Source organism: Anas platyrhynchos, chromosome 10 (assembly GCF_047663525.1).
Source record: "Anas platyrhynchos isolate ZD024472 breed Pekin duck chromosome 10, IASCAAS_PekinDuck_T2T, whole genome shotgun sequence".
In the NCBI taxonomy this organism is placed as follows: Eukaryota; Metazoa; Chordata; class Aves; order Anseriformes; family Anatidae; genus Anas; species Anas platyrhynchos.
The window spans coordinates 18,105,643-18,131,306 of NC_092596.1; the positions used below are offsets into that span (position 1 = coordinate 18,105,643).

General features: G+C 61.1%; 4 protein-coding genes across 9 annotated transcripts; 2 read left to right on the forward strand and 2 right to left on the reverse strand.

Annotated features, from left to right (window-relative positions):
- Positions 1–799: 799 nt before the first annotated feature.
- Positions 800–7,533, reverse strand: CSTF2 (cleavage stimulation factor subunit 2). 3 transcript variants are annotated; one of them, XM_038184009.2, is made up of 15 exons: positions 7,314–7,533; positions 7,141–7,219; positions 6,652–6,821; positions 6,203–6,339; positions 5,954–6,073; positions 5,711–5,854; positions 5,460–5,583; positions 5,072–5,134; positions 3,679–3,738; positions 2,909–3,050; positions 2,394–2,545; positions 1,817–2,094; positions 1,538–1,663; positions 1,133–1,258; positions 800–1,003 (listed from the first exon to the last, which is right to left on the reverse strand). In XM_038184009.2, the coding sequence occupies exons 1-14, from the start codon at positions 7,531–7,533 to the stop codon at positions 1,136–1,138; spliced, it is 1,938 nt and encodes a 645-aa protein (XP_038039937.2). In that variant the 3' UTR covers positions 800–1,003; positions 1,133–1,135. The 3 variants fall into 3 exon arrangements, with proteins under 3 accessions (XP_038039937.2, XP_038039938.2, XP_038039940.2); XM_038184010.2 differs by lacking the exon at positions 3,679–3,738; XM_038184012.2 differs by lacking the exons at positions 2,394–2,545; positions 2,909–3,050; positions 3,679–3,738.
- A 4-nt stretch (positions 7,534–7,537) lies between these two features.
- TRMT12 (tRNA methyltransferase 12 homolog) lies at positions 7,538–10,808 on the forward strand. The gene is made up of 7 exons (XM_027465455.3): positions 7,538–7,672; positions 7,774–7,936; positions 8,021–8,219; positions 8,297–8,447; positions 8,528–8,637; positions 9,566–9,723; positions 9,794–10,808. Exons 1-7 carry the CDS (start codon positions 7,602–7,604, stop codon positions 10,262–10,264), a joined length of 1,323 nt encoding a protein of 440 aa, XP_027321256.3. The 5' UTR covers positions 7,538–7,601; the 3' UTR covers positions 10,265–10,808.
- Positions 10,809–11,151: 343 nt separating this feature from the next.
- On the forward strand, positions 11,152–19,369 carry SYTL4 (synaptotagmin like 4). Of its 4 annotated transcripts, none has more exons than XM_072043117.1 (17): positions 11,152–11,284; positions 12,264–12,421; positions 12,558–12,773; positions 13,292–13,401; positions 13,589–13,703; positions 13,880–13,987; positions 14,297–14,426; positions 14,515–14,605; positions 14,739–14,842; positions 14,954–15,040; positions 15,262–15,440; positions 15,599–15,701; positions 16,665–16,826; positions 17,493–17,598; positions 18,088–18,187; positions 18,694–18,902; positions 19,107–19,369. In XM_072043117.1, the coding sequence occupies exons 2-17, from the start codon at positions 12,312–12,314 to the stop codon at positions 19,247–19,249; spliced, it is 2,073 nt and encodes a 690-aa protein (XP_071899218.1). In that variant the 5' UTR covers positions 11,152–11,284; positions 12,264–12,311; the 3' UTR covers positions 19,250–19,369. The 4 variants fall into 4 exon arrangements, with proteins under 4 accessions (XP_071899218.1, XP_071899219.1, XP_071899221.1 ...); XM_072043118.1 differs by lacking the exon at positions 11,152–11,284 and adding an exon at positions 11,295–11,445 and having other exon boundaries at positions 12,259–12,421; XM_072043120.1 differs by lacking the exon at positions 11,152–11,284 and adding an exon at positions 11,295–11,445.
- A 503-nt stretch (positions 19,370–19,872) lies between these two features.
- SRPX2 (sushi repeat containing protein X-linked 2) lies at positions 19,873–25,445 on the reverse strand. The gene is made up of 11 exons (XM_027465478.3): positions 25,274–25,445; positions 24,953–25,050; positions 22,987–23,073; positions 22,699–22,890; positions 22,384–22,560; positions 21,908–22,034; positions 21,676–21,797; positions 21,387–21,566; positions 21,174–21,307; positions 20,981–21,102; positions 19,873–20,804 (listed from the first exon to the last, which is right to left on the reverse strand). The coding sequence occupies exons 2-11, from the start codon at positions 25,020–25,022 to the stop codon at positions 20,624–20,626; spliced, it is 1,392 nt and encodes a 463-aa protein (XP_027321279.3). The 5' UTR covers positions 25,023–25,050; positions 25,274–25,445; the 3' UTR covers positions 19,873–20,623.
- Between the last annotated feature and the right edge of the window lie 219 nt (positions 25,446–25,664).

Here is a 25,664-nt window from a genome sequence, read left to right on the forward strand (position 1 = left end):
ACGGGTGGTGGCTCAGTCTGTGCGGGTAAAGGGGGGCAAAGAGTGGGTGCCCTTCATACAGGGCTGCCATAAAAAGGCAGGGTTTGTAATAAACCTTATGGGGTAAAGTGTAGGATGTTGGGGCTGCCTGCCTGCTGGCTCCCTTCCTCCACAGGGGCTGAGCAGTACCAGCGAGCCAAGCTTGCACCATCCACCAACCAGTGCAGCCAGACTTTAAATGCAAGGGCAAATTCTGCTCAAGCACATGCAGAGAGGAGGGAAAAAGCACCCTCGTGGAGCAGGCAGGTATGGTAAGCGATACAGCAATCGGATATGGAGCCCTCCTGCCCTCACTGGCGGGAACAGAAAGCTGAGCTCTGCAGCAGGGTGCTCAGCCCGTGCCATGGGACACTCACTGCTCTGTCCTTGGGCCCACGGGCTGCCTTCATCAGCCAGACACCTCCTCCCTGCAGTCTGCTTGCCTGGTTCGGTGGCCAGTCATCTTCCAGCAGGGAAACACAACGAGACAGTACCTTTGCTGCAACGCGAGCAAGAAGCCCTCAGGAAGGCAGAGGGAATTTGCCTCCAGCACTTATTACCCATGCCTGGTCTCCCATCAGTCTCCCCAGGTGACAACTTCAGCTTCCTGCAGGCTGATGTTTTCTACCATATTCCTAGCAAACATATAATAAATCCCAAGGGTATTTCTGGCCCTATTGCTGGGAAAAGAGTGGTCTGGACTAGCCTGGAGCCAGGTCAGACTGTTCCCAGCAGTCCTCCCCTTGCCTCCATGACCATACAAGGCAGCCTGAGACATGGCTTTACTCAAACCCTCCTCCCACTTTATTCCAAACATCATAAAATATACACACAGAAAAAGGGACGAATGAGAGGGAAAACACTGGGTAGCAAAGAGGAACGTCTCCGAAAACGCAGCATCAACTTGGACAACAACAGGAAGCAGCCGCCATGGAGCACCTTCCATGTCCAGGCAGACGGCATCTCCACCACACACCTGCCAGGCCTGCAAGAAGGAGAGGGATGGGCGTGAGCCGTCGCACAGAGGGGAAAGGCAGGGCAGCCCCATACTGAGCAGCTCCCTGATTTACTGAAGGAGAGCAGGCATAGGCTGCAGCAGGATTAAGGATGTTACCTGTTAGGGTGCCCCCGTGGATTTCTGGATTTGCTCCTTTAGAATAAGGATGCTTTGCCGCTGCTCTGGGGGCAGCATGGCGATCTGGTCTGCTGTCAGCTGCAGAACCTGCATGATCAGGGCTGCCTGTGGGGAGAAGGGAGAATCAGAGGTGCTCTGCCTGAGCAGCTATGGGTTACCATAGCCAGGAGGTGGATGCTGGAAGGACAGAGTTTCCTCTGCAGCAGGACCTGCAAGTTGCCCAGGCTCCGAGCAGAGCAGGGCAAAATAACCACCTGCTCTAAATGTGGCAGGATTGGCACCTCTGGAGCACAAACTCCCTGAGGCATGGCGGTCCTCTGATGTGGTAAGGCACGCAGAAAGTGCTGTCCCCAGTGTCTCATCCCTTCCCAACTGCCCACTCACCTTCTCATGATCCTGGGGGGTGACCTGGCTCTGTCCAGGACTAAAGCCTCCCGGCTGACCAGCTCCCTGGACCCCTGCTCCAGGAATGCCTCCTCCTTGCATGCCTGCCCCTGCCATGTTAGGAACCTGTGGGCACAAGATAACGGCTGAGGGGTCTCTGGACTCAGCTAAACAACTACAAGAACACAGAGGAAACAATCAGACAGATGCCCACACAGCCAGCCCCAACCCGTGAGACGCTGCAGGTGCCCCATCAGCCAAGCAGAGGTGTTGCAGTACCTGGCGGGGCCCCTGTGGGCCACTGGCTCCCATGTTAAGCGGTCCAGGACCCTGGATCCCCCCAGGCATCGGGCCACGTGGGTTGGGACCAGGCCCGCGAGGCTCCAGGCCACGGGGCTCCATGACCCTGGCCTCCATGGCCCTGGCTTCCAGCACTCGTGGCTCCAGGACCCGCGGCTCCAGGCCTCGTGCCTCCAGGCCTCGCGCCTCCATCACCCGGGGCTCCAGCCCTCGTGGCTCCAATCCTCGCGGCTCCAGCCCTCGGGGATCCCTTCCAACTGCAGGGGAAAGACAAGGCAAGCTGTAGAAAGGAGCAGCGTTGGGGGAGGTGGGGTGGGAGCGAGCCCGCTGCCTCCTCAGCCAGGGGGTTTAGCAAATGCCAGGAAGATGCAGGGCCAGGGACAAAGGAAACATGCCTGGAGGAAGTCCCTTGCTCTGTGGGACTCTTCCTCCTTGCCTTGGGGTCATTTCACTGCCCAAATTCCCTTCCTATGTCCTGCGTTGAGGCAGCGGGCTCTGCTCTGCCCCCTCAGCTGTTTGCTTTCAGCCACCCGTTATTTCATGCCCCCTCTCTCACCTCGAGCATCCATCAAGGGCCCCCGCGGCTCTCCCATCAGTGGTCGGGGTTCTCCCATGGGTCCCCCCCTCATCTCATGGGGGGGGCCACGGCTGTCGTGGCCCGGCATGTGGTGCATAGGGGCTCCTTGGTGGGGCGGCCCAAGGTAACCTCTGGCGCAGAGAGACGAGGAGAGCAAAGCAGGAGGAAGAGAAAAAGCGAGAGTGTGAATCAGACACTGGCTTGGCACGGTCTGGGCAGAGCGCTGGATTGCTCCCAAAGCCGGCCGCAGGGGAGGAGGGCGAGGCTGACACAGGGACGAGTGCTGTCAGTCCCATGTCACAGGGCTGCTGGCATCACCCTGGGGATGCCCCATCCCCGGGGAAAGGGGGCTGGCCCCTGTGGTCAGCAGCACACAGGCCTCCGAGCGGGCAGCTGTGACTCCCGGAAGGCTCATGCCATCCCTGTCCTCAGCAAGAGGTCACCCTTGGGCAGGGGGCAGTGCGAAGGGCTCTTCTCCTTCCCTCTCCCCTCACCTGGGCTCCACTTCTCCAGTGACTGAGAGCAGCGTCCCTCCGCGAGGGTCATTCGGGGCATCTCCCAAAAGGCCTCGCGGCGGCGGGCCACTAGCAGGTAGAGGTCCACGCTGCATGGGGGCCCTCGGATCTGGCATGGGCACTGCCAGGAAGACACACAAGAACTTGTGAGGATCTGCACAACCAGTGCTCTGATCAGACTGTCCCCCAGCACCCTCGGGGCTGGGATATGGACAGCCTCCCTGCTCCCCAGCACAGGCAGACGTGCTGTATGGACTGCCAGGGGAGCAGCCCCTCGCACAAGGCCAGAGCCCTTTCCCTAGGTGCTCAAAACCCCTTTCCCTAGGTGCTTGTTTCATCCCTCTCTTTCCCTCTCTGGTTCTACCTCAGGCTCCTTACAGCACCAAGTGGCCAAACTGAGTGTGGGTGCCCCCGTGGTGATCCCTACGAGTGAGGGCATCAACGCCGTGCTGATGTGGGGCCAGGAGCAAAGCAAGACTTGGAAGGCTCCTGGCAGTAAGGTGTCAGAGGGGGCTGGATCCTAGGTGAAGACCTTCTCCAAGCAGGCTCTCTTTTCCACTGGTGTCTCTCCATGCACAGCACTAGTGCGTTCTCTGCCCCTGGAGAAGATCCTGCCTCCTCCTAACTCTGCCAGACTACACAGAAGGGTATGCCAGTCCCCGGCCCTCAGCACAGCGGGGTGACAGCTGCTCTCTGCACACCCCATAATGAGCTCCACAACAGCAGGGAGCTGGCAAGTGCCGGGATACCTTGAACGCGTTCGATAGACGCAGGCCTGGCAGGTCCCACGGGCGAAAGCTGAAGGTTCCCTGGGCAAGCAGCAGGAAAAGAGGGAGAAGAGCAGACACGTAAATAGTGTATGCACACATGCACTCAGCCTCGGGGACAGCGCTGCCTCAGCCTGCGGTGGCCTCTGCTCCCTGGCGTCCCCCAGGACGCCTATCTAGAAGATGTTGCCTGATGCCCATCTGGCTGTATCAGCCACTTCCACTAACGCCACTGCTGTCATTGTGGGCACGGCAGCCAGCTCGGCAGCATGCCGGACTGGGCACAGCTTTCCCTCGCTCACCATGTGAGCACACAGGACAGGAGAACGAAGCGCCCTGCCAAGAGAGATCAGCATGCTGCAGGGCCACGCTGTGCCCCACAGCGCAGTGAGTCAGCTCCTGCCCACAGCTCCCCACGGCGCTCCTCAGCACCAGCTTTCTGCCTGCTCTTCGAAACCTTCTGGGTATCAGCAAAACTGCCAGGAATTACAGGACTGCTCTCATGAAGATTGTGCTCGCCCCGCGAAAAACGACAGGCAGCTGCCCTAAAGATATCTAAGGCTGGAGGATCTCAGAACAGGTTCGCCACCTTCCTGAAACAAGGCCTAAGATACAAATCTAGGCGAGAGGTGTTCGCTCCCTGCATGCCTTACTACTGGAAGAACAGGAACGCCTTGCCTTGTTTGCGCTGCCCTCGGCACATGGCTTGATGGGGCAGCCACGCAATTTGTGGAACGGAAAGGAATCCGGCTCCAGGGCTGGGCTGCACAGACCGTGCCTGCAGAGGGAGGGAGGGAGGAAGGGCCAAGCAACTGCTCGCTGCAAAATTCCCTGCCAAGCCTTGCACTCACTATCACAAGCAAAAGCAAAGACTCAGCTCCCTCTGCTGGGCACGGCACGGAGAGCACAGGGAGACACGGGCAGACACCGCGGCAGCACAGCTGCTTCCCAGCACCCAGGCAGCAAAGAAGGACAGGGACTGGAGAAGAGCAAGCTCTGCCTGCCTGCACAAGCACAGGGACAGATGCGGGCTCAAAGAGAGACAGAAAACACAGGCACAACCCACCCTCTGGGGCTCTGTGGGGACTGGCAGCTCTCCTGGTTTCCAGGACATGTCTGCACAACGCAGTGCAAAACAACCTGGGAACAAACTGGTGCATGGGCTGGAGCCCTGGAAGCAGGAGAGCCGTTACCACAGCCTTGCGCCTAAGCGAACAAACCCAGACGTGGCCCAGTGCTACAGGAGCTGCCCCACCTCCAAACAAGGCTGCAGGCAGGGGCTCTCCTGGTGCAGCACTGCTCAGTACCTGTAGCCTGGGCCCCTGCTGGAGCGAGGCTCTCATGACACACAGCAAGAACTTAGCCTCTGTTTTACCTTGTCCACGCTCCAAGGGCACAGGCCCTCCTCCTGGTATCCCGACCTGCGGCTGCAGCCCACCTGAGAGGGAAAAGGCACAGGTCAGATCCCTCCCTGGCTGTCCCGGCACAGCCGACCAATTCCTTTGGCCCCAAATACCTACCCCCTCCCAGATCCTGGGGTAGCATCCGGAAGCTTATTTTCTTGCTGTTGGTTCCCCACGGAGATAAGCCAACTTTCTGACCTGCTGCTGGCAGCAGCCACAACCACAGTCCACAGCCACGGGAGGACAAATGCTCCCACGGGGCCAAGCCCTCCGGTCACGGGAAGGTACAGGGGGGCCGTCTGCAGGACCCGCCTGCCCGGGGCAGCCCAGGCACCGTTCAGCCCAACACCACGCACTCACCTCCTGGAGCCATGGGGCCAGGGCCAGGGCCCTGCACAGCAGCTGCCATCTGTCCTGGTGCTGGCACTCCTCCCTGCATAGGCGGCTGCATCAGAGGGGGAGCGCCGTTGACGTGCATGCCACCCTGCCCGGGAGAGAAACCAGGCCTCAGCAAAGCCCTGTCACCCAGGCACACGCAGCCCAGCTGGGAAAGCCAGTGCTGGCAATGCCTGTCACTTCCAGCATGGTAAATGCATCTCTGAGGCTCTTACTATGGGCTGAGGCTGGGACGATGGGGTATTCTGGGGGTTCAGCTGGGCATTCGGCCCTGGCCCTGGTCCCGGCCCAGGTCCTGGCACTGGCTGCTGGTTGCCTGGGATCAGAGGAGGAACACTGGTCTGGCGATGCAGGATTTTCTAGGAGCAGAAGGAGGAAAAAAGGAGTCTTCTTCCACCCCCTGCAACAGGCTACCACCAATATCCTACCGGCCCCAGAAGAGGCAGCAAGGGACAAACCAGAGCGATCTCCGGGTCGACGATCCTCATTACCACCTGGGCCTGCAGCAGGGCATAAGCCAGCTGGGGGTTCTGCAGCAGCATGTTCCTGGCTTCCTGGGGGCTGTTCTGGACGCACAACTGAGGATACACACACACAGATCACAGCTCTGACAAGGCACGACATAGGTCGCGAGGGCATGGGCAGCTGTGATAGAAGGTGCTGAGCTCAGGCAGAACACAGGGAGCACAGCCCTCCCCTTCACTCACCTTCATCTGCTTCATCAGCTCAAACATCTGCTCGGGTGGCAGGCTGGCAACCGCTCGGCTGATGGACTCAGGAGCATCTTCAGGATTGACAGGGTCCCCATAGGGTGACTCTATGATGGGTGCACCGGTACCCAAGCCTGCAACACAGTTTGGGATAGAAGCTGTGACCTCATACAACAACATGAACTATCTTTAACTGTCTGCTCACCAGAAGGGAAGTGCCATGCCATTAAGAAGAGGCAACAAAAACAAGCCGAACATGTGGGAGACAGAAAACCCAGCTCAGCCCCAGCACCCCTCTGGCAAAGCTGCTTGCTGTGTTGCTTGGAGCATGTCGGCTCCACCAGGCTCCCCCTTCACCAGACCCACAGAACAGGCACCCACTGTAACACCAAAAAGGCCAGAGCCAGCGCAACATCATTTCTCTCCGCTACCAAATTGAGACTCACTCTTCAGCTCCTCCTTGTTCTTCTCGCTGGCCGCGTTGTCGACACGCAGGGCCCTCCCGCTGAACTCTCGCCCGTTGAGGTTCCGCATGGCGCTGAGGGCCGTCTCCTGATCCTGGTACTCACAGAAGCCATAGCCCTTTGGCTTTCCCGTCTCCCTGTCATACACCAACCTGCACAGCAAGGGGGAGAGAAGCGTCAGCACTACGGGTGGCACAGACACAGAGCCCAGCTGTCAGGATAGGCCAAGCAGGAGCCCTGGGAGCAGCATAAAGGTGCCTGGGACAGCTCAGGGTGTGTGCCAGCAGGCCCTCAGCCCGACCCACAACACCTCCTGTGTGCAGGCCCATGGGTGCCGCCAGGACAGCCCCCAGCTGCAGTGCTGTGCCTCCCAGGGCACCTCCCGCTCCCTGCCTGTTCCTGCGGGGCCCCAGCTGCCCCCGAGCCCCTCATTCACAGCCGTTTGCAGCCCAGACCCCCCCAGCGCCTCACCTGAAGCTGACCACGGGCCCGACCTCGGAGAAGATGTCCTTCAGCTGCTCCTCGGTGGCCTCGTACGGGATGTTCCCCACTGCGGACAGAGACACAGAGACACTGCCGCTCAGCCCCGGCGCCCCCCTCACACCTCCCCGAGCAGCCGAGGGCCCAGCCCCACCACCCCTCACCGAAAACGGAGCGCAGGGAGCGGTCCACGGCCGGGTCCCGCACCGCCAGCCCCGCCATGCCGCCCGCACAGCGCCGCCCCCCGCTTCCGCCGGGCCCCAAGGAGGAGGCGGTGGCGGCGGCGCCGTGCTCCGGGAAGGCGCTCCGGGGAGAAACGGAGCCCGGCCACAGCGCGGTCCCCCCGCTGCCCACACACCCCCTAGGCGCTGGATGCCCCCTCATGCCCCCCGTGTAGGCTCCACGGGGTCTCTCGGGTCCCACAGGCGCTGTCCCCACGTCCCGCTGCCCCCATGGCCGCCCTGGAGCGAGGTGGCCCCGTCCTGGCGCTGGTCACGGAGCCGCGCTTCGCACAGCGGCTGAGGTGAGCACACAAGGCTCAGACCGCTCAGGGTGGCCCTGAGCATCAAAGCCTCTTCTGTGCCCCATGAGGGAGAGGTGCTTGAGGTGGCCTCGGCCTTGCAGGCGGTATTTGGAAGAGGAGCAGCTGCTGGATGCGCGGTACCGGCTGCAGGAGGTGGCGGGGGGCAGCGTGGCCCTGCCGGTGCTGGAGGTGGCAGAGCAGCGGCTGCGGGAGCTGCAGGAGAGCGGGGCCCTGGAGCTGCCCTGCAGCCTGCTCCGCATCCAGGTGGGTGCTGGACATGGGCTCAGGCAGCTGGTGGTAGCGGTGAAGGATTTGTGGCATTTCTACTTGTCCACGTCCCACCCGCAGAGCCCCATCCCCTCCAAGGCAGCCAGCGTGCGGACGCCTGCCCAGAAGCTGCGCAGAGAGCTGCGAAGGATGGTGCTGGGCTTGGGAGAGAGCTGGTCGGAGGAGCTGGAGCACGACGTGCCCCGCTCGTGGCAGCGCCACGGAGACCTGGTCCTGCTGAGCGAGGACAGCTTCAGCGCTGCGCTGTGGATGAAGCTGGGTAAGGGGAGCAAAGCTTGCTCATGTGGCTGCGGCTCACAGAGCTGCCTGGCCTCTCCCAGCACGGCTGTGTTGCAGGCCCAGCGCTCTGGGAGACGGTTGCCTCCGCTCTGGGTGCCCAGCGCCTGGCCAGGCGAGGACGGGTGCTGCCAGGAGGGATGCGGTCCCCGAGTGTCACCCTGCTGCTGGGCCAGGACGGCTGGGTGGAGCACGTGGACAACGGCATCAGGTAGGCAGGAGCGTGCTGCAGTGTGTTGCATTGGCTCCGGGGAAGGGGCTGCTCTCAACAGGCTGGTGGTGTCCCCGTAGGTATACATTCGACGTGACCAAGTGCATGTTCTCCCCGGGCAATATCACGGAGAAGCTGCGGGTGGCCTCACTGCCGTGTGCTGGGGAGGTCCTGGTGGATCTCTATGCAGGTACCAGCCCTCGGGGACAGCAGGGAGGTTTGGCAAGGCAGGCTGGCAGGGGAGAGCAGGCAGAGAGCGGTGATGCAGGTATTGATAGCATCCAGATGGAAGTGAACCATCACGAATTCTGGATTGAAAAATGACCTGGAGTGGAAAAATACTCTGGGATGTGGCTTAGAGCTCCTGCCCCATCTGGAAGCCCTTGGGTGACCTGGCACTGTGGTCTCTTCAGTGTCCCTATTGCCTTTGGACACTTCAGCTGACCTTGTGCTCAGGCTCCACAGAGTGCTGCTCTGTAGTTAGTGCTGGTCAGAGGAACCGTTTGCATCCAGGGAGAAGATTTGCCCTCTTTTTGAACCATGGATGTTGTTTATGAAAAGCTCCCATTGATGATCTGACTGTATTGAGTGCGATGTGCTTCTATGACAAGCTGGTGATAACTGAAGTGTGCAGATGGTGTGACTGTTCCTGTGCTGTAAGGTGACGGGGGATGTTGTGTCAGACTTCTGTGCGTGTGAAGAGCTGTGTTTTGTACTTAGGGAAGTTAGTGTTTCCAGTCTGTCTCACAGAGAAAGGATGTGGTGCTCACAAAGCTGCTCTTGGTTAATTAAAATAAATGTTGGTCTTGACACTTTTTGCATAGGCTGGAAACAGAGCAGGACAGGGTAGGTCTCGAACCAGTGGGTAAAGACTGAACATAAAATAAGTTCCTCTGTAAACATTTTTCAAGATGAATTTTGCTTTTACAAGGATGAGGGAGAAACAAAATTCCATTTTGTGAGCATTTCCCCAGTGTGTAGTTTTGTTCCAACCCAAGAAGCAGACACATAGAGCCGGGGCAGTCATCTGCATCCTGACCTGCCTCCAGGGAAGAGTGCAGAGCTCAGGAGACACCTGCACCGTGCCCACTGCTGCTGCAACCTCTTCTGCCCCCCAGGGATCGGCTATTTCACACTGCCCTACCTGGTTCATGCAGCGGCTGCCTTCGCCCACGCCTGTGAGTGGAACCACCATGCCGTGGAGGCCCTGCGGAGGAACCTGGCACTGAACGGCGTGCAGGACCGCTGCCACATCCACCACGGGGACAACAGGCAGGTGAGCAGCACCCCCTGGACATGGTATCCTTCTCCTTTGTGGTCCCTGCTCACCACCCTTCTCTTCCCAGCTGCAGCTGCAGGACGTAGCTGACCGGGTGAACCTGGGGCTGATCCCCAGTTCTGAGGAGGGCTGGCCGGTGGCCTGCCGTGTCCTGAAGAAGGGCACAGGAGGCATTCTCCACATCCACCACAACGTGGAGGCTGTCCCTGCATCATCCTGCCTGCAGCCTGCGGTTCCAAGGAATGAGCAGAGACCTCCAGGGGACAGCAGCTCTGGAGAATGGGAGGATGGACAGCGGGAGATGCAGAGCCCCAAGGAGACTGAAGGCAGTGGGAAGGAGATGCCAGCATCCAGGGTCAGGCCAGAGTGGCAGAGGTGGGCTGAGGCTGCTGCAGCACGGATACAGGGGCTGCTGGAAGAGCTGCACGGGCAGCCGTGGCGGACCAGCATCCTGCACATTGAGGCAGTGAAATCCTACGCACCACACGTGCATCACATCGTGCTGGACCTCGAGTGCCGTCCAGTACTGCCTGCCTAGCTGGCTGTGGGGCCTTGGCGTGGCCCAAGGGCATGTGAAACAGTGGTGGCAGTGTTGGTGGCAGGGAGATGTGGTGGTTGTCTCCAGAGTGCCAGCTCAGGACAAGCAACACAAGCTCAGGCCAAGCAGTGAGCTGGGTCCTTGCCATCCCTGCCCCTCACAAGCTTTGTTAGGCAGGAGCTGCACAGGACAGGAGCTGTGTCACAGCTGAGGGTAGGGCTGAGCTGGGGCTGAGTGCACTCGAATCCTATCCTAGCTCTACCTGTTGCTGCAGGAGCATCACACTGGAACCTGTAGCTTTTGCTTTGGACACATGGGGCACTTTCAGCCCCATTTTCACAAGGAAGAGAGCTGCAGGACCAAATAAACCTCAGCATTCATGCTGGGCTTTGTTTCAGTGCATCAGGTACAGACTCTATTCTTATCTTTAACAGCATGCTTTTTTTTTTTTTTTACTGAAAACAAGTTTGTTCATTTCAGTTTCTTCTTACTTTTTTTGTTTGTTTGTTTGTTTTCAGAAATAAAAATGCGTCCCACATCCCTAGCTGGTGTCCAGTTAAAATGCAAACATGGGTGCAAGTGGGGGGCCCTGCCTGGTGATGCTACCACCTCTACCACCGCCCCTTTATGGTGCAGGGCAAGAAGCTGTGTCCCCACGGATCCAACCCCGCTCCTTGCTGTGCCCCATCTGCTCCCAGTTACACCAGTGGGTCCAGGAGCCACGGTGGCCCTACTGGCCGCCTGCCAGAGCACCCATTCCCATGCAGCCCCGTGCCGGAACGAGGGGATGCAGGGGGCCAGGAGCCGTGCCAGCCGCTCCTCCCCGTCCCTCACCCACCCCCCCAGAGCCCAGCCGGCGGCTTTATGGCTGCGTGTGTGTGCTCTTGGGGAGGAGCCGCCTTTCCGACGGCACTGCGAGCAGGCACGCCTGCAAACACCGGGGCGAAGCGGGGCGGCTCTGCCCAGCCCTGCCGGAGCTTTGGGGCACGGCAGCGACCAGAGGAGCGCAGCCCCTGCACCGTGCGTCCCGGGACCGGGGCTGGGAACCGGGGACAGCTCGGGGACAGCCCGGCGAGGCGAGGGGCGGGCAGCCGGGGGCCGCCCCCCGGGGCCGGGCCGGGCGGGGCCGCGCAGGTGCCTGGGGAGGTTGGGGCCGCCCCCGCTGCCGGGACCCGCAACAGGTACCGGGGGGGCACCGGGGGTGAGCGACGTGGGGCCGGGCCGGGGGGGTCGCAGCCTCTGGGAGTGCGAGCGGGTAAGAGGGGCGGCTTTCCCGGGGGGCTGCACACCGCTGGTAGCACCCCCTGCCCCGCTTTCCCTTTTCTCCATCCCCTAAATCTCCAGCTTGGCTTTCGCTCCCCTGCTGAAAGCCCTGAGCTGGGGGGGGTCCGGGCTGCGGGGAGCAGCCCCGCCGGGCCGGCTCCGAGCCGTAGAGCCGCGGAACTCGTTCTGCCCGGCCAGCCGGGGCCGGAGGCGCTGGGCGGAGAGCTGGGAGCAGCAGGCGGCCCGGCACGGCCCGGCCCGGCACGGCCCTGCCCTGCAGACGGGCTGCAAACCGCGCCCGGGCGCTGCGCTGCGCTCTGCTGCCCGCACGGGGCTTGCTCGGCTTCGGGGTCTCCAGGAGGGGTCCCGCTGCTGCGGCTCTTCTCCCCGCATTTCCACGCTCCGGCTGCTTTGCTCGGGGAGGTGGCAAACAGCTTTTCACTCTGCTGCTCTGCTTGTGCGTGGGGTGTGGGTCACAGCCCCTGCGCTCCGTCCTTCCCTGTCCCAGGGTGCTGGGTGCAGGTGGGGATCACAGGGGGTGAGCTGGAGGCTCCAGAGCCGTGCCCTGCGTGGTCAAGCAGGAGGGTGATGTGGGCTGGGGGTGTCAGCTGGTTTGGGGACCCCACAGTGTGCCCATCGGGGCTGGCCTCCAGCCCAGGGATGGCAGCGAGTCCTGCCCATGCCACGTGGGGTTGGGGTGTGACCCCGCGGTGTGGTTTGCTTTGTCCCAGCACAGACGCATCCAGCTCCTTCTGGCAAGGGCGAGCGATTTCTGGGCCAGGTGATGTCGGAGGCTGTGGACCTGTCCTTCCTGTCGGATGTCGAGAAGGATTTGATCCTGCAGGTCCTGCAGCGCGATGAGGAGCTCCGTAAAGCAGAGGAGAGGAGAATCAGGTGGGGATGCGTCTGGGCAGGCAGGGTTCACCCAGGGGGTGGCTGGAGGGGCGAGGACTGCTGCGTTGGGGCTGGCTGGGAGCTTTGTGCTGGTCTCGGGGTCCTCCTGCAGCTCTGACTCTCCTGGTTTGAGCAGGCGCCTGAAGAATGAGCTGCTGGAGATCCGGCGCAAGGGGGCCAAGCGGAGCAGCCAGCGCTACAGCGAGCGGACCTGTGCCCGCTGCCAGCAGAGCCTGGGCCGCATCAGCCCCAAGGCCAACACCTGCCGGGGCTGCAACCACTTGGTGTGCCGGGAGTGCCGATCCTATGGCCCCAACAGCTCCTGGCGCTGCAAAGTCTGCACCAAGGAGGCGTGAGTACCCAGGGACCGACTGGCACGGACCTTCCGTGTGCTGCTCTGTCCCCTTCCTCTGCTCAGTCACCCCAACTTGATGCCCCTTGGCCACCTTCTGTAGTCCAGCCCTGGGCTCTCAGCCTGGACTTCTCCACCACAGGGCAGCTGTCTGTTGTAGCTTCCCCAGGCTGCTCAAGGTGGGCAACCTTGGTTGGGCAATCAAGAACTGGGCCATGCCCAGCTCTTGGGTCTCCTTTGTGTCCACCCTGCTCCTTTCCCCCCTTTATGTGACTCCAACCTGTGTTTCATTTCAGGCAGCCCACTTTTCTCGCTCTCCTTTGCTTCACCTGCCATACAGAACCCCCCCTCACTCCATGTTTTCTGATGGTGCAGCTGGCCCATCATTTGCCCAGGGCACAGTCTCTGCTCAGCCTCCTGCTGGGTTTGCTCCTCTTGGCTGGTCCCCAGCACCATGGGCATTTGAAGGGGGCGGTGGGATGCAGGGAACGGCCCCTCATTGCCCCTCTGCCCTGCAGGGAGCTGAAGAAGACAACAGGGGACTGGTTCTACGACCAGAGGGTCAACCGCTTCGCCAACAGGCTGGGCAGTGACATCGTGCGGCTGTCTCTGCGGCACAAGTCTGCAGGTAGGGTGAGGTGGTGCTGTGCCACCAGGTGTTGGAGCGATGCCTTCTTCCCCAGCCTGTCCCTCCAGGATGCTCCAGCTTTCCCTGGCCTGTGCCCAGATTGGGGTTGGCCAGGAAGAGCCTCTCTTCGAGGCTGTGGGCTTCTGTGCTGGGGAACAAGCCCCTCCTGAGTCCTCTCTGCTTTCAGCCAGCAAGAGGGAGACCGTGGGACAAACCCTCCTCCAGAAAGCACAGCTCGGTGATCCCAAGAACATCTCTGCACCCCGGCAGAAGAGCCCCCAGGAGCCGCGGAAGGCCCACAGGTGAGGAAGAGCTGTTCTGAGGACCCTGTATTTGGGGAGGGGTCACCGATAGCCCATCTGGGTGCAGGGGAGACAGCTGTGGGGACGAGAGAGAAGCTGCCACCCTGCTCTGAAGGTCTCTCTCAGACCAGCTTCCTTGCCAAACGGGATGTACCTGTGGTTTCGTTTGTCTGCAGTTTGTTTCCTGATGCCTCAGACCCTCGGGATGGCAAGAGTGACACAGAGTCCATGGAAAACATGAGCCTGGATGGCTACAGACCTGGTCCTGGTGCTGCTGGGGGCAGGTAAGGGCAAGGCTGGGACTGGTTGTCCGTGGCAGTGCTGGCCTGGCAGAGAACGAGGACCTGCATCTGAAGGCTGTCTTTGTCTGTGCGCTGCCTTGGCTTGGGGAGGGAGATGCTGGCTCTTCTTGCCAGCCCAAAACCTCGCACTGGGCAGACAGATCCTCTGCTCCCCGCACTGTTCCAGGCTTGTTCATGCAGCTCTTCGGAGCTTGTGGTGAGAGCAGTTCCCAGCCAAAACTTGGCTTCCTGGCCGTGCTTCTTTTGGCTGAGGTGCCGGCCCGAGACAGACCTTTTCTGTGTCCTCTGCAGGAGAAACTCTCTGGAGAAAGCTGCTGCTGTCAAAGAGGGCAAACAGGTTGCTGCACCAGCAGGACCCGCGGTGGCCAGCCTGACCCTCCCTCTCCCCTCCAGAAGCGTGCTTTCTGCCTCCAATGGACGGGTGAGTGCTGCTGCTCTGCCGGGGCTCAGGGCTGGGAGCCCTGCGGAGCCCCCTCTGCCCTGCTCTGCACTGGGCTTCTCCCTCCTAGGAGGCTCCCGTGGGAAGCCGCAGCAGCGTGTTGGTGGATGAGCATGAAGCCTTATTCAAGAAGAACCCCCGGCGGGTGGTGAGACCGGCAGGTGAGAGCCGTGTGGAGCCCGGGGAGGCTTTGGTGCGGGTGCACGAGGTCTGGGCAGCTCCTCGTGGTGACGGAGCTGCAGGGCTGCGCTAATTCTGCAGCCTCCTTGTCTTATCTCCCCATCTCCCGTGCAGATTACACCAAGTCGGTGATTGACCTGCGCCCAGAAGACTTTGTGGGTGAGGGCAGCACCCTGGGAGACAGGAGCAAGTCGGTCCCTGGCCTCAACACGGAGCTGGTGAGACCCACAGTGGTGATGGTGCTGGCTGAGGAGTGGAGCTGGCTGCACTGCTCATGTGCACGTGCCTCCCTGCTGCTCCCCATGCAGACGGTCTCTCTCTCACTGCAGGATGAGGAGGAGGAGGACATCGATAACCTGGTGGAGATCCATCGCCAGAGAGTGGCCCGGGGCAGCATGCGCAGCGGCACCTCCTCGGTGAGTCCCGCGGCTTGGCTGTGCCCTGTAAAATGGGGGAGCTCCCCGCTGTTTCCCAGGGAGCCTGCCTCTTAGTGGGGCACTCAGTGACCGTCCCCAGCCAGGAAGGGCTGGTCTTGGGCTAGGAGAGGGGCTGTGTGGCAGAGCTGTCAAGAATCCCCTTGCTGAGCACAAACAGGGGATGGTGAGGCTGCCCAGCTCAGGCCAGCTGTGCCTTCCAGAGCACGCTGGGGAGCATGGTCAGCATCTACAGTGAGGCCGGCGACTTCGGGAACATCACAGTCACCGGGGGCATCTCCTTCTCCCTGAGCTACGAGCTGAAAACGCAGACCTTGTTCATCCACGTGAAGGAGTGTCGCCAGCTGGCCTATGGGGACGAGGCGAAGAAGCGCTCCAACCCGTGAGTGCCGGGAGGGAAAAAGTGGCAGCGAGCTGGGGAGGGACAGGCTGGTGGTGCTGCAGGGACCCGTGGCTCTGCTGGTGGTGCTCAGCAGGGTGTGGGGTGCCCATGGGAGATGGGAGCTATAAGTGGGGGTTCTCACCTGCTTCTCCCCTCAGGTATGTGAAAACCTACCTGCTGCCTGACAAATCCCGGCAAGGGAAGCGCAAGACGACCATAAAACGCAACACCGTGAACCCCCTGTACAACGAGCTGCTGAAGGTGAGCGGGGATGGGCTGGGGGCAACCAGGTCCCCTTCGCTGGGGGCCAGGCAGGTGCTCAGCCCCTGGGGATGCTGTTTGAACAGTACCGTGACAAAGGGTTCAGGGGTTCTCCTCTGCTGTGATTCTGCTTTCCTAGCCCTGGCAAAAAGGGGAGCCCTGAGGGGGAGTGGGCTCCAAACCCTGACATGGAGGCTTGGTGGGGGGTGTTCTGCCTCCGGACATTGTGCCCTGAAAGCTGGGGAGAAAAAAAAAAAAGGAAAAAAAAAAAAAAAAGGAAAAAAAAAAAAAAAAACGCAAACATTTCCAGGCTGGGTCACTGCTGTAATATCACTGTGGTGTCTAGTCCTTGGGTGCTGTGGAGGCACATCTGTAGATGTGTGCGTGTCCTTCACAGCCAGCATTCCTGGCTCCTGCACCATCCCCCAGGGCAGAGGGTGCTTATCCATGGACGTGGCTTTCCCTTGGAGAAGGCTCCTTACCACCAGGGCATGGCAGCCTGGCTGTGCAAGCCGGAGGGCAGCACGGCTGCAGAGGCAGAGATAAGGCAGTTCTGGCCCCGGCAGCAGAAGCACTCAGCGCTGCCCTTTAGCTCCCGGTCCCTGCTGTGGCTGGCACAGGGCGGTGGGAAGGGCTGGCCCTTCCCTGAGCCCCGCTGAAAGGAGGCGGTGCGTCCCGGCACTCTCGGACAGGAAGGAAGTGGGAGCTGGAAAGCATGGTTTGGTTTCCAGGCTCTTGTGGCTCAGCTTGCCCCAGCCCCAGGTTTGCTGAGGTCTTGTGCTCTGACCACCTGAGGCTCGGTGGACTGGCAGAGCTCACCCTGTGGTGGGAAGGAGTGGGGTGGCTGGGTGCCACGAGCCCTGGATGCGCTCTGAGGGCTTTCCCCCCTCTGTTCTGGGGGAGCTCAGCACAGTCTGGGGGCTGCCGCCAGCTCACCTGTCTCTTTGCTGCCTCTCTTCCCAGTATGAGATCAACAAGTCCCTCCTGCTGGCAAGGACGCTGCAGTTTTCGGTCTGGCACCACGATCGTTTCGGCCGGAACACGTTCCTGGGGGAGGTGGAGATCCCCATGGACTCCTGGAACTTCGACAGCCACCTGGAGGAGTTTCTGCCCCTGCACGGCAAGGTACCTGCCGCAGCCCTCCCGTGTCATTCCTGCATGTGAGGATGGACCTGAGCGGGCAGAGGGGTGCAGGCGTCTTGGTCGAGCTCCTGAATGGCTTGTGCCAAAACAAGTTTTTGGAGAAACAAAGACCCCAGGTCAGATAGCAGCGCTGTCATAGTGAAAAAGGCTGATCTAGGCTTAAGCCTGGCTTCTCTTTTCCTCAGTATATCCCGTGTGATGCAGTCAGGTGCCTCTCTGCCCAGTCAGGTATTTTCATTCTGTTTGCTTGTTTGCTCCAAGACTGCAGCTCTTCCTGCCTCCCTGCCCCAGTAAGGAAGGATGGGAGCTGACTTCAGGGAAACAAATAAGGGAAACTGGGCTTGGCATCCTGTTGTGGGCTGCAGAACAGTGCAGTGAGAGGATGTTGTGCAGCTGGATGACAACAGCAGATGCTTTTGCTGTTGGGACTTAATCAGGAGCCTGGATCTCTTGATGAGCTCCCGATGCAGACTCAGCCCTTTGCATCACTGGGACTCAAGTGGCTGCTGAGCTAAAAGGGGTTTCCTAAAGGATGCGGTTAAAGCAGAATAATCCCAAAGGAGCTGCTCTCTTAGCCTGAGCTGGTGACTGCTGGAGAGGGCCTGTAGGCATTTATGCTGTGGTAACCTGGTCATTGCCTCTCTGCAGACTGGGGCAGATGCTGCTGGCCTCCACCAGTACAAGGGGGAGCTGGTTGTCTCCATGAAGTACATCCCATCCTCCAAGCACCCTGTGGCTGGCACTGGCAGAAAGGGTGAGTGCTGGAGCTCCACCATCTTCGTGTAACCTGGCGGTGTTCACTGCCCTCTACAACGTGCTGGGAATTCCCAGCTCCAGACACCTTGCACTCCTTTGGGAACCGCCTGTGAGCGGGCAAGCTGGGTGGATTTGTTGGGTTGTGCAACTTGAGGTGTCTGAAATGCCTGTGAGCTGCTGGCTGCTGTGGGTCACAGCAGACCTGGCTGCCCTCAGGCTGTCTGAGCAGCTCCAGTGCTTTCCAGACACTGGACCACTGTCACTAGTGCTGGTCCCTGGTCCAGGCTGGACTTTCAGGTCCTACATGGAGCTATTTGTCTCGGCAGTCAGGGCCAGCAAGGGAGGAGGCAGGAGGAGTTACCACCCTGGGATCTGTACCTGCCTCTGAGCTGAAAGTCCTTCTGCAGAACCTTTTGCGGGGGGAAGCAGTGGTGAAAGTTGGTTAAATCTTGCTCTGTTTTTTTTGTTTGTTTGTTTGTTTTTCCAGGCAAAACGGGAGAAGGTGGTGAGCTCCAGGTCTGGATCAAAGAAGCCAAGAACCTCACAGCTGCCAAATCTGGGGGGACATCAGACAGCTTTGTGAAGGGGTGAGTGTGGGTACTGGAGCAGGAGGTTGGGGCAGATGGGTGAAAGCACTGCCCTCCCTGGCTGCCTCCCATGATACTTCCTGGACCTGGTGCTGAGATCCAGGGGAGGGAAGTCTCTTTATTAACTGCCCTGTGCTGGCTGTGCTTGTACCCTGAAAGTCGCTGTCTGCCCGTCTCTTGCTAGAGATGAGTTTTCAGTAGCGAACACGTTCCTGGGTTTGGGCCAGCTGAGAAGAGCTGCTCAGGGTCTGTGAGGCCCATGCCCGTTTGTCATGGCTGGAGGCAGCGCAGAGGGGTCCCCTGAGCTGGGGAGGTGCTTGTGCTCTTCCTGCAGGCTTGGCCCTTTTCCCAGCCTAGCAGGGCCATCTGCCAGGACTGGCTCCTCCAAAAGCTGCCATCAAATTGCCTTCCCTGAGGTCACCAAGCAGCCAGGCAGCTGTGACTTGGGCTACCTGTGGAGGTAGTTGTGTGTGTGTTGCTAACTCCAACGGGGCTGCTTCCCCCAGCTACCTCCTGCCACACAAAAACAAGGCCTCCAAGAGGAAGACGCCTGTGGTAAAGAAGACCCTGAACCCTCATTACAACCACACCTTCGTCTACAACGGCATCAACCCTGAGGACCTGCAGCACATCTGCCTGGAGCTGACTGTCTGGGACCGGGAGCCTCTGTCCAGCAATGACTTCCTTGGAGGCGTCCGCCTGGGTGTGGGCAATGGTGAGGAGCCCTGGGGCTGTCGGGAGGAGCTGCAATCTGCAGAGGGGCGTGGGGGTGAGGAAGGCTGCTGTGGTGGTGTGAGAGGCCCTACAGAGCCTGTCACAGATTTAGGACCAGCACTTTTGCTGGGGGCTGCCTCTGCTGCAGGGAAGCCGCTCCTGCATGGAGGCTGTCTATAACCTCTGCCCATCTCCTTTTTCCAAGGCATGAGCAAGGGGCAGGCTGTGGACTGGATGGACTCCACGGGTGAGGAGCTAAACCTGTGGCAGAAGATGTGCCAGTACCCGGGCTCCTGGGCGGAGGGCACGCTCCAGCTCCGTTCCACCATGGCCAAGCTGAGGCCGTAGGCAGCAGCACAGGCAGCAGGCCTCACCCTGGGGCTGGCACGGCTGCTCTGGAGCTGCAGCACAGCCAAACTTAATTATTTTTCGCCTGTATTTTAATAAACATGACCTTCTCTAAACAGGCTTGGGCAGAAAATCATCTTGGCCTAGCTTCTCTTTAAAGGTTTTTGCATTTGTTGTAAGCTTTGGACCAAATTTCAGGCTGAACTGGAGTCCTGGTGGGCCCTCCCTTCTTTCCCCCAGGCACGCTGCTTTGAAACCACTTTGAGTGGTTGGGTTTCTTTATTCTTTTTTCTTCTTTTCCTCCTCCCACCCTCTGTGTTTCACAATCTGCTCCCTCTTTGTCTCCTCCACCCTCTTCCTAAAGGAAGTTGCTGGCACTGGGGCTCTGTGGTAGCGAGCAGCCCAGCTCGAGCCCCAACAGTGGGGCTGGAGGGGAGCAGCAGTGGGGCCATGCTGGATAAGATGTGCAGGGTCAGCAGCTGTGTGTGGGGCTGTGCTTGGGGAAGGGTTGTGGGAATGTGGGGCAGCACAGCACAGCTTATTGGAGGCAGCTGCCCAGTCCCTGCATCAAGGATGAGCTTTCCCATGCCTCTTTGGAATACTCTTTCTACCAGCGCTGATATTTTTTTATACAAATTTATTAATTTCAAGTTTAATATTCTACTGCCAAAATAGTTCCCAGGAAGGGTGCCACAGTGCTGGGTGGAAGGGGAAGCAAGTGGTAGGGTGCAGATCACGAGCCTCTGGGGTACTCTGTGCACTGGATGTCTCTTACTGTCTGCTGAGCATGGGGCCATGTGCTACTAATAAAGGCTTTCTGATGGTTCTGGCAGGAGCCTGGCATCAGTGCCTGGCCAGCAGGACTGAGCCCAGGCAGGGAGGGAGAAGGTTTAAGTTGTGTATGAGGTGAGGACGGCCACGATGAGGGTGAAGCTGCTGCAATAGAGGCATTTGTAACATCGCCCTGCCTGCTCTTCCCTCCCCTCCCTCCTCTGCTCTGGCAGCTTTCCTAGGATTTGGGGCACTCACATGTCCACAGTCTGTCCTCCCGCTGGGTTCCCTTTTCCCTCCTGCCCTGGAGTTTGAACAGAGGCACTTCAGCATCTCCTGGTGTGGTCCTGGCTGGGGCTGAGGCATCCTGCCCTGCAGCCAGCGGGGGCTCCTGGCTGCTGCACAGTGGGCACGCTGTTAGCACATGGCCCCTGTCCCATTGTGTCCCTGCTCACCTCTCAGTGCCAGAGCAGCCTGAGAGTGGCTCCCTTCCCTCTGGAAGTCCTTGGCATCCCGGTCCTCCTCTACAGTGGGCGACTAGAAAAGCAGAAAGGAAGGTGTCCGTCCTCTGAGGGGGGTGGCAGGGGTCTCCCTGGTGCTGCCTCAATCGCAGGGGTCCCCGCTCTGTGCCCGCTGGGCTGCCTCCTGCTCACTCAGCAGGTACGTGTCGATGAAGTCGAAGATCTCATCTGGGCTGATGGGCAAGATGTAGCGCTCACGATCGGTGCCCGCTTTGTCCAGCAGCACCATGTTGAAGTGGTAGCGGGTGAGGTGCAGGAACTGCCTGAGGGTGCAGAGGGGAGCTGGTGGTTAGGACCGGGGCCCCTGCTTTGGGGCTGAGCCTTCCTACCCCACCCAGCCATGGTCAGGCCCTCCTGAGGGTGGTTGCTTCTACCTCCTGAGGGCCATGTGCCAGAAGGGCCACATACCCTGCAGCCAGCCTGCCCCATCCCGTGGTACCTGAGCTCCTCCATGATGCCAACAGACAGCTGGTGCTCCCGGATGCGCCCCACTTCGTGTGGGGGCTGCCCCACCAGCTCAATGATGGTGACGTGCCGCAGTTCCAGCCCACACGTGGCTTGCTGCAGAGGAGAAGGGGAGGTGGTGAGAGGGTGCTGGTGGGGCACAAGAAGGGGGCGGTGCGAGGCCTCACCTGCAGCATGGAGATCTGCATCTTGTAGTAGCGGTTAGCGGAGTCGGGGGCTGAGATGACAAGGAGCCGGCGTTTCTCGTAGAACTGATCCAGCAGGCTGGCTGCTGAGTTCACAGCTGTGTTGATCTGCATGGCTGGGGCACGAAGCGAGCGCATGAGCACAAGGAGAAATGCCATTCTGTACCCTCTCTTCCCCTGCCCCTTGCCACTTACGTGCACAAAGGGGCTGGGAGCCTGTCCATTGCTGGGTGGACTGGCAGACCCGCAGGGAGGTGCCCTGGCGCTCGTAGCCCCCATCGCAGAGGTACTCGCACGTGGCACCGTAGTTGTTGCCGTCAGAAGTGCAGGAGAGGTAGCCGTGCTGCGGAGGCTTCAGCACAGGGCAGCGTCTCACTGCGAAGGAGGAGGCCAGGTGAGATCAGGCAGCCAAGCAGGCTAGGGGTGTAGGACACGGCCCCGGGCAGGGAGGAGGGAGCCTGCAGCCCGAGGGAGCCCTCTTCACCTTGGACACGGATCCTGAACTTGCAGCTGGCCCGGTTGTACGCCTGGTCGTGGGTGGTGTAGCGGATCACGTGCTCTCCTTCAGGGAACTCTGAGCCAGGTTCTGGGCCCCGCAGCATCACCCTGCAGCCAGCAGACAGGTTTCTTGATCAGGGCCCCAGGAGGGACATTCAGCTGCCACCAATGCAGCCCCCAGCCTTGGCTGGAGATGCCAGCAGCGCGTCCGTGCTCACCTCTTGATGACACCATCAGCAGAGTCCTTCACCCGTGGTGGGTCCCAGTACACCGTGGCAGTCAGCTTGCCTGGCTCTGCTATCCGTTCACGGGAATCTGGGCAGCGGATCTTGGGAGGTTCGACATCTGCCCACAGGAAGGAGGAATAAGCTTGGGGAACCTGGGGATGTCGGGGCTGTGCTACAAGAGCAGGGCACTGGGTGCCCAGCAACCCCACAGCTGCTGAGCATAGCCTGGCACCCAGAGCAAGCAAAGCCTGGTGTAACGCCAGCAGAGTGCCCGGGTTTGGCCCCAGCCCTGGAGCGATGTGCCCTGCACCAGCCTGAGCTCTGAGGCTAACAGCACCTGGGTCAGGCACGGGGGGTGACGCCTGCAGGCACAGCGGGGACGGAGGGCAGCCCTGCCCATGGGGCTGCGTGCCCCAGCAGCATCGAGCTGGCCGACAGGCTGGGAGGGCGGCAGGGTGAGAATTTACCTACACAGACTGGCTCGCTGCCGCTCCAGCGCCCGTCCTCCATGCACACGCGGCTCCGGTCGCCCTCCAGCTGGTAGCCGGGCAGGCAGGTGTAGTCGCAGCGAGAATCCATCTGCACTCCAGCCGAGCACACGTAGGAGCCCCGCAGCACCGCCGGCAGCACGTGGCATCGGATCTCTGGGCCAAACGGAACAAAGAGGGGAGGGAAGTGGCTGGGCTGGCCGTGCCAGCGGGCAAAGCGCCCGGGGCTGGCTGCCGCAGGGCTGGTGATGCCGTGGGGGAGGCCGGCGAGCCGGATCAGCGCGGCATACTCACGTCGGCAGTAAGCCATCCCGGACCAGCGGCGGCTGGGCAGGCACTGCACGGTGCTGCGCCCCACCAGCCGGTAGCCACGGGCGCAGCTCAGCTCGCAGCGTGTCCCCAGGCTGCTGCGGTAGGAGCCCCCCTGGGGCGAGTAGCAGGTCGCCTCTCCGCGGTAGATGTTCAGCGTGGCGCACCACTGGGGCACTGGAGGGGGGTAAAGGGACGTAAGGGAGGCGCTCGGCTGTGCTGTGCCTCAGTTTCCCCACAGGGAGCTGAGGAACAGGCCTGGGGTGCTGTTACCTCGGCGGTAGTCCAGGGCAGGCTCAGGGGGGGCTTCTTCCACATATACTTCATTGGTGTGGCTCTCGGCGGTGTAGTAGCCAGACCCTGGCGAGGAGGAGAGAGATGAGGGGGCCGTGCAGCCCAGGTGATGCTGCCTGCCTGTGCAGCAGCACAATCCAGTCCCAAACTGTCCCGCGAGTCCCCAGAGGGAAACCTCACCTCCAGTTTGACTTTGCCCTGTTGTCCCAGTGCCCTGCTGGGTCTGGCACTGCTGGGAAGGGTTAAGCAGGGCAGACAATGAGCCCCGTTCCCGGGGACGTGGTGCACGCTGGCACCAGCCCGCAGACTAAACAGCCACAAGGGCAGACGCGGTTACTGCAGGAAACGGGTGCTGGCCTAAAACAGGCTGGCAGAGACCCCCGGCCTTTCACTGCCAGGAAGCCGTCCTCTAACCGATCCTATTGAACTCTCCCTGCCGCTGTGCCATGGGTACAACCAGCTCTGGTCCAGGGGGAAGGAAGAAAACCTCTCTCCTGCCCGTCCCAGCAGAGCAAGGGAGGCTCTGCCTCTCCTCATCTCGCTGGAGAGGGCCAGGCAGAGATGCAGCCCTTGCGTTCCAGGGCAGGACGGAGCTGCTGGAGGGACGGTGCTGGAGGAGCTTGGCCGGAGCTGCTGGACTCACGCCACCCCTGCTGTGCAGAGTGGCCCCTGGCCCCATGGGCAGGGGGAGAACAGCCCGGTGAGGGCCTCACACCAGCAGGGACCCTCTGGCCTGCACAACCCCGATGTCCCCACAGCAAAGAGAGCGGTGGGGGCAGGCAGGGAGGCATGGGGGGCTGGGGAGGAAGCCCTGCACGTAGAGAGAGCTGGCGCCCTTCCCTGCGGCCCCTCGGCACGCCGGCCGGCTGCGGCATTCCCCAGCACTGAGCTCACGTTTCCGCCGCTTTTCCGCTGGCCCCCGCCAGCGCTGCCCCCTCCTCGCCCCCCCAGTGCTGCGGGGAGCCCATCCCACCGCACCCCCTGCTTCGGTCCCGCTGCTGGGGCTGGGAGGGCTCATCCCCTGGCTGTGCTGTGCTGTGGGCACTACCCAGCCTGGCAGCACCCATCTCCCCTTCCCCCCTCCTGCTTTTGGCAAAGCGGGGGGGATGAAAGCCGAGGCCAACCCAACCCGCAGCCCCTCCGTCACGTGGAGGAAACTTTTATTGCAAACCTCTCCTACGAGAGCCCTACTACAGAGCGACTCCCCCCTCTGCTTCCCACAAACTTGTGAAGTCACCCACTCGTTTCCACAAAGCCTTTTATCCTGCTGCCCTTCCCACGCTGTCTGGCGCCAAAGAAATACGGCTGCCTCTGGGGAGCCCAGCACCAGGGCTGGCACCGGCGGGGCCAGCAGCGGGGCCAGCAGCGTGGCTCCTGCCCGGCCAGCAGGGCTGTGTGGCTCTGCCCTACAGCCCTGGGGGCTGCCCCTTCCTAGCAGATGTACCCTATCATTGCAGATGTTCACCTGGGACCATCCCAGCCCAGCAGGAGCATCCCCTGGCAGTACCACCAGGGGAAGGGGAAAGGGACTGGGAAGGGGAAGGAAGGATGAGAGCCCCGGCCCAGCTGCCCAGCTGCGGGTGGGCTCGGGGCTGAGCGCTCCATCCAGGCGGACATCTGCTCGCCGATGGCTCCAGCGGGAGCGGGGAGTCAATGGAAAAGTTTAGCTCTCACAAGCCGGGCTGTGATGGAGAGGCTGGTTATTTGCTCATCTCTGGATGCTTCCCAGCCCCGTGGCGGTGTCTGCTCTGCTCTCCTCTCCCCCCCCCAGGCCCAGCGGCACAAGCCCTGATGCTCTCCCTGGCAGCACCGCACCAGGACCCCTCTCCTTCCACCCCCCAGCCTCTTGCCTCCACCCTCACCCGCCCCAACGCTCGCTGTCCCCCTGCAGACCCCCGCAAGGGGACCCGTGCAGATGCCAGCCCGCGATCCCCGCGGCACCCACCTTCGTGCCACGTGGATGACACCAGCCTGGTGAGGAACACCAGCAGGACGGGGGCCGCCTCCTGCGCCATGCAGCGGGCCGGGGCCAGGCCAGGCCTCCTGCAAAGACGGGAACAGGCTGGGATCGGCACGCGGCTCCCTCCGTCGCCCCGTCCCTACACCGCCGGCTCACGCTCCCGCTTGGCCGCGCTGCCTCTGCTGAGCAAACCCACTTTTCCCCCTCCGCTGCCTATCCCAAACATTCAAAAGGCGTGAGTCAGGCCCCAAAACGACGAGATCGTCAAAAGTAATAAATCCCAGGGCTGCCTGTTTTTCCGTGCACCTTCTGCTTCTCCAAGGCTTCGAAAGCTTTGCAGATGTTTCCCTGCGAGCAGCAGAGCCAGGAGCCGCTTTCCGAGAGGGAGCGAGCGGAGGAGCTTCCCACCAGCCTGGCCAGACTCCTGCAACGGGAGCTCCGGCGACGGCAGAATGAGGACAAAACCACAGGAATCAGGACCCTTTTTATTTTTTTTATTTTTTTTTTTTTTCCACCGGGGAAGGGCTGGCTCGTGCGGGACGAGCCGAGGCTGCGACGAGAGAGGAGGGAACCTCGCCACGAAGCCCAGCCTTTGAACCCAGGCCCGGGGGCGAGCGCTTCCAGCTGGGCTCTGGCTCCCAGCTGCAGCCCAGCCCCCGGCAGCGAACAGAGCCGGGCAGGGGGCTGCGACCCCCGG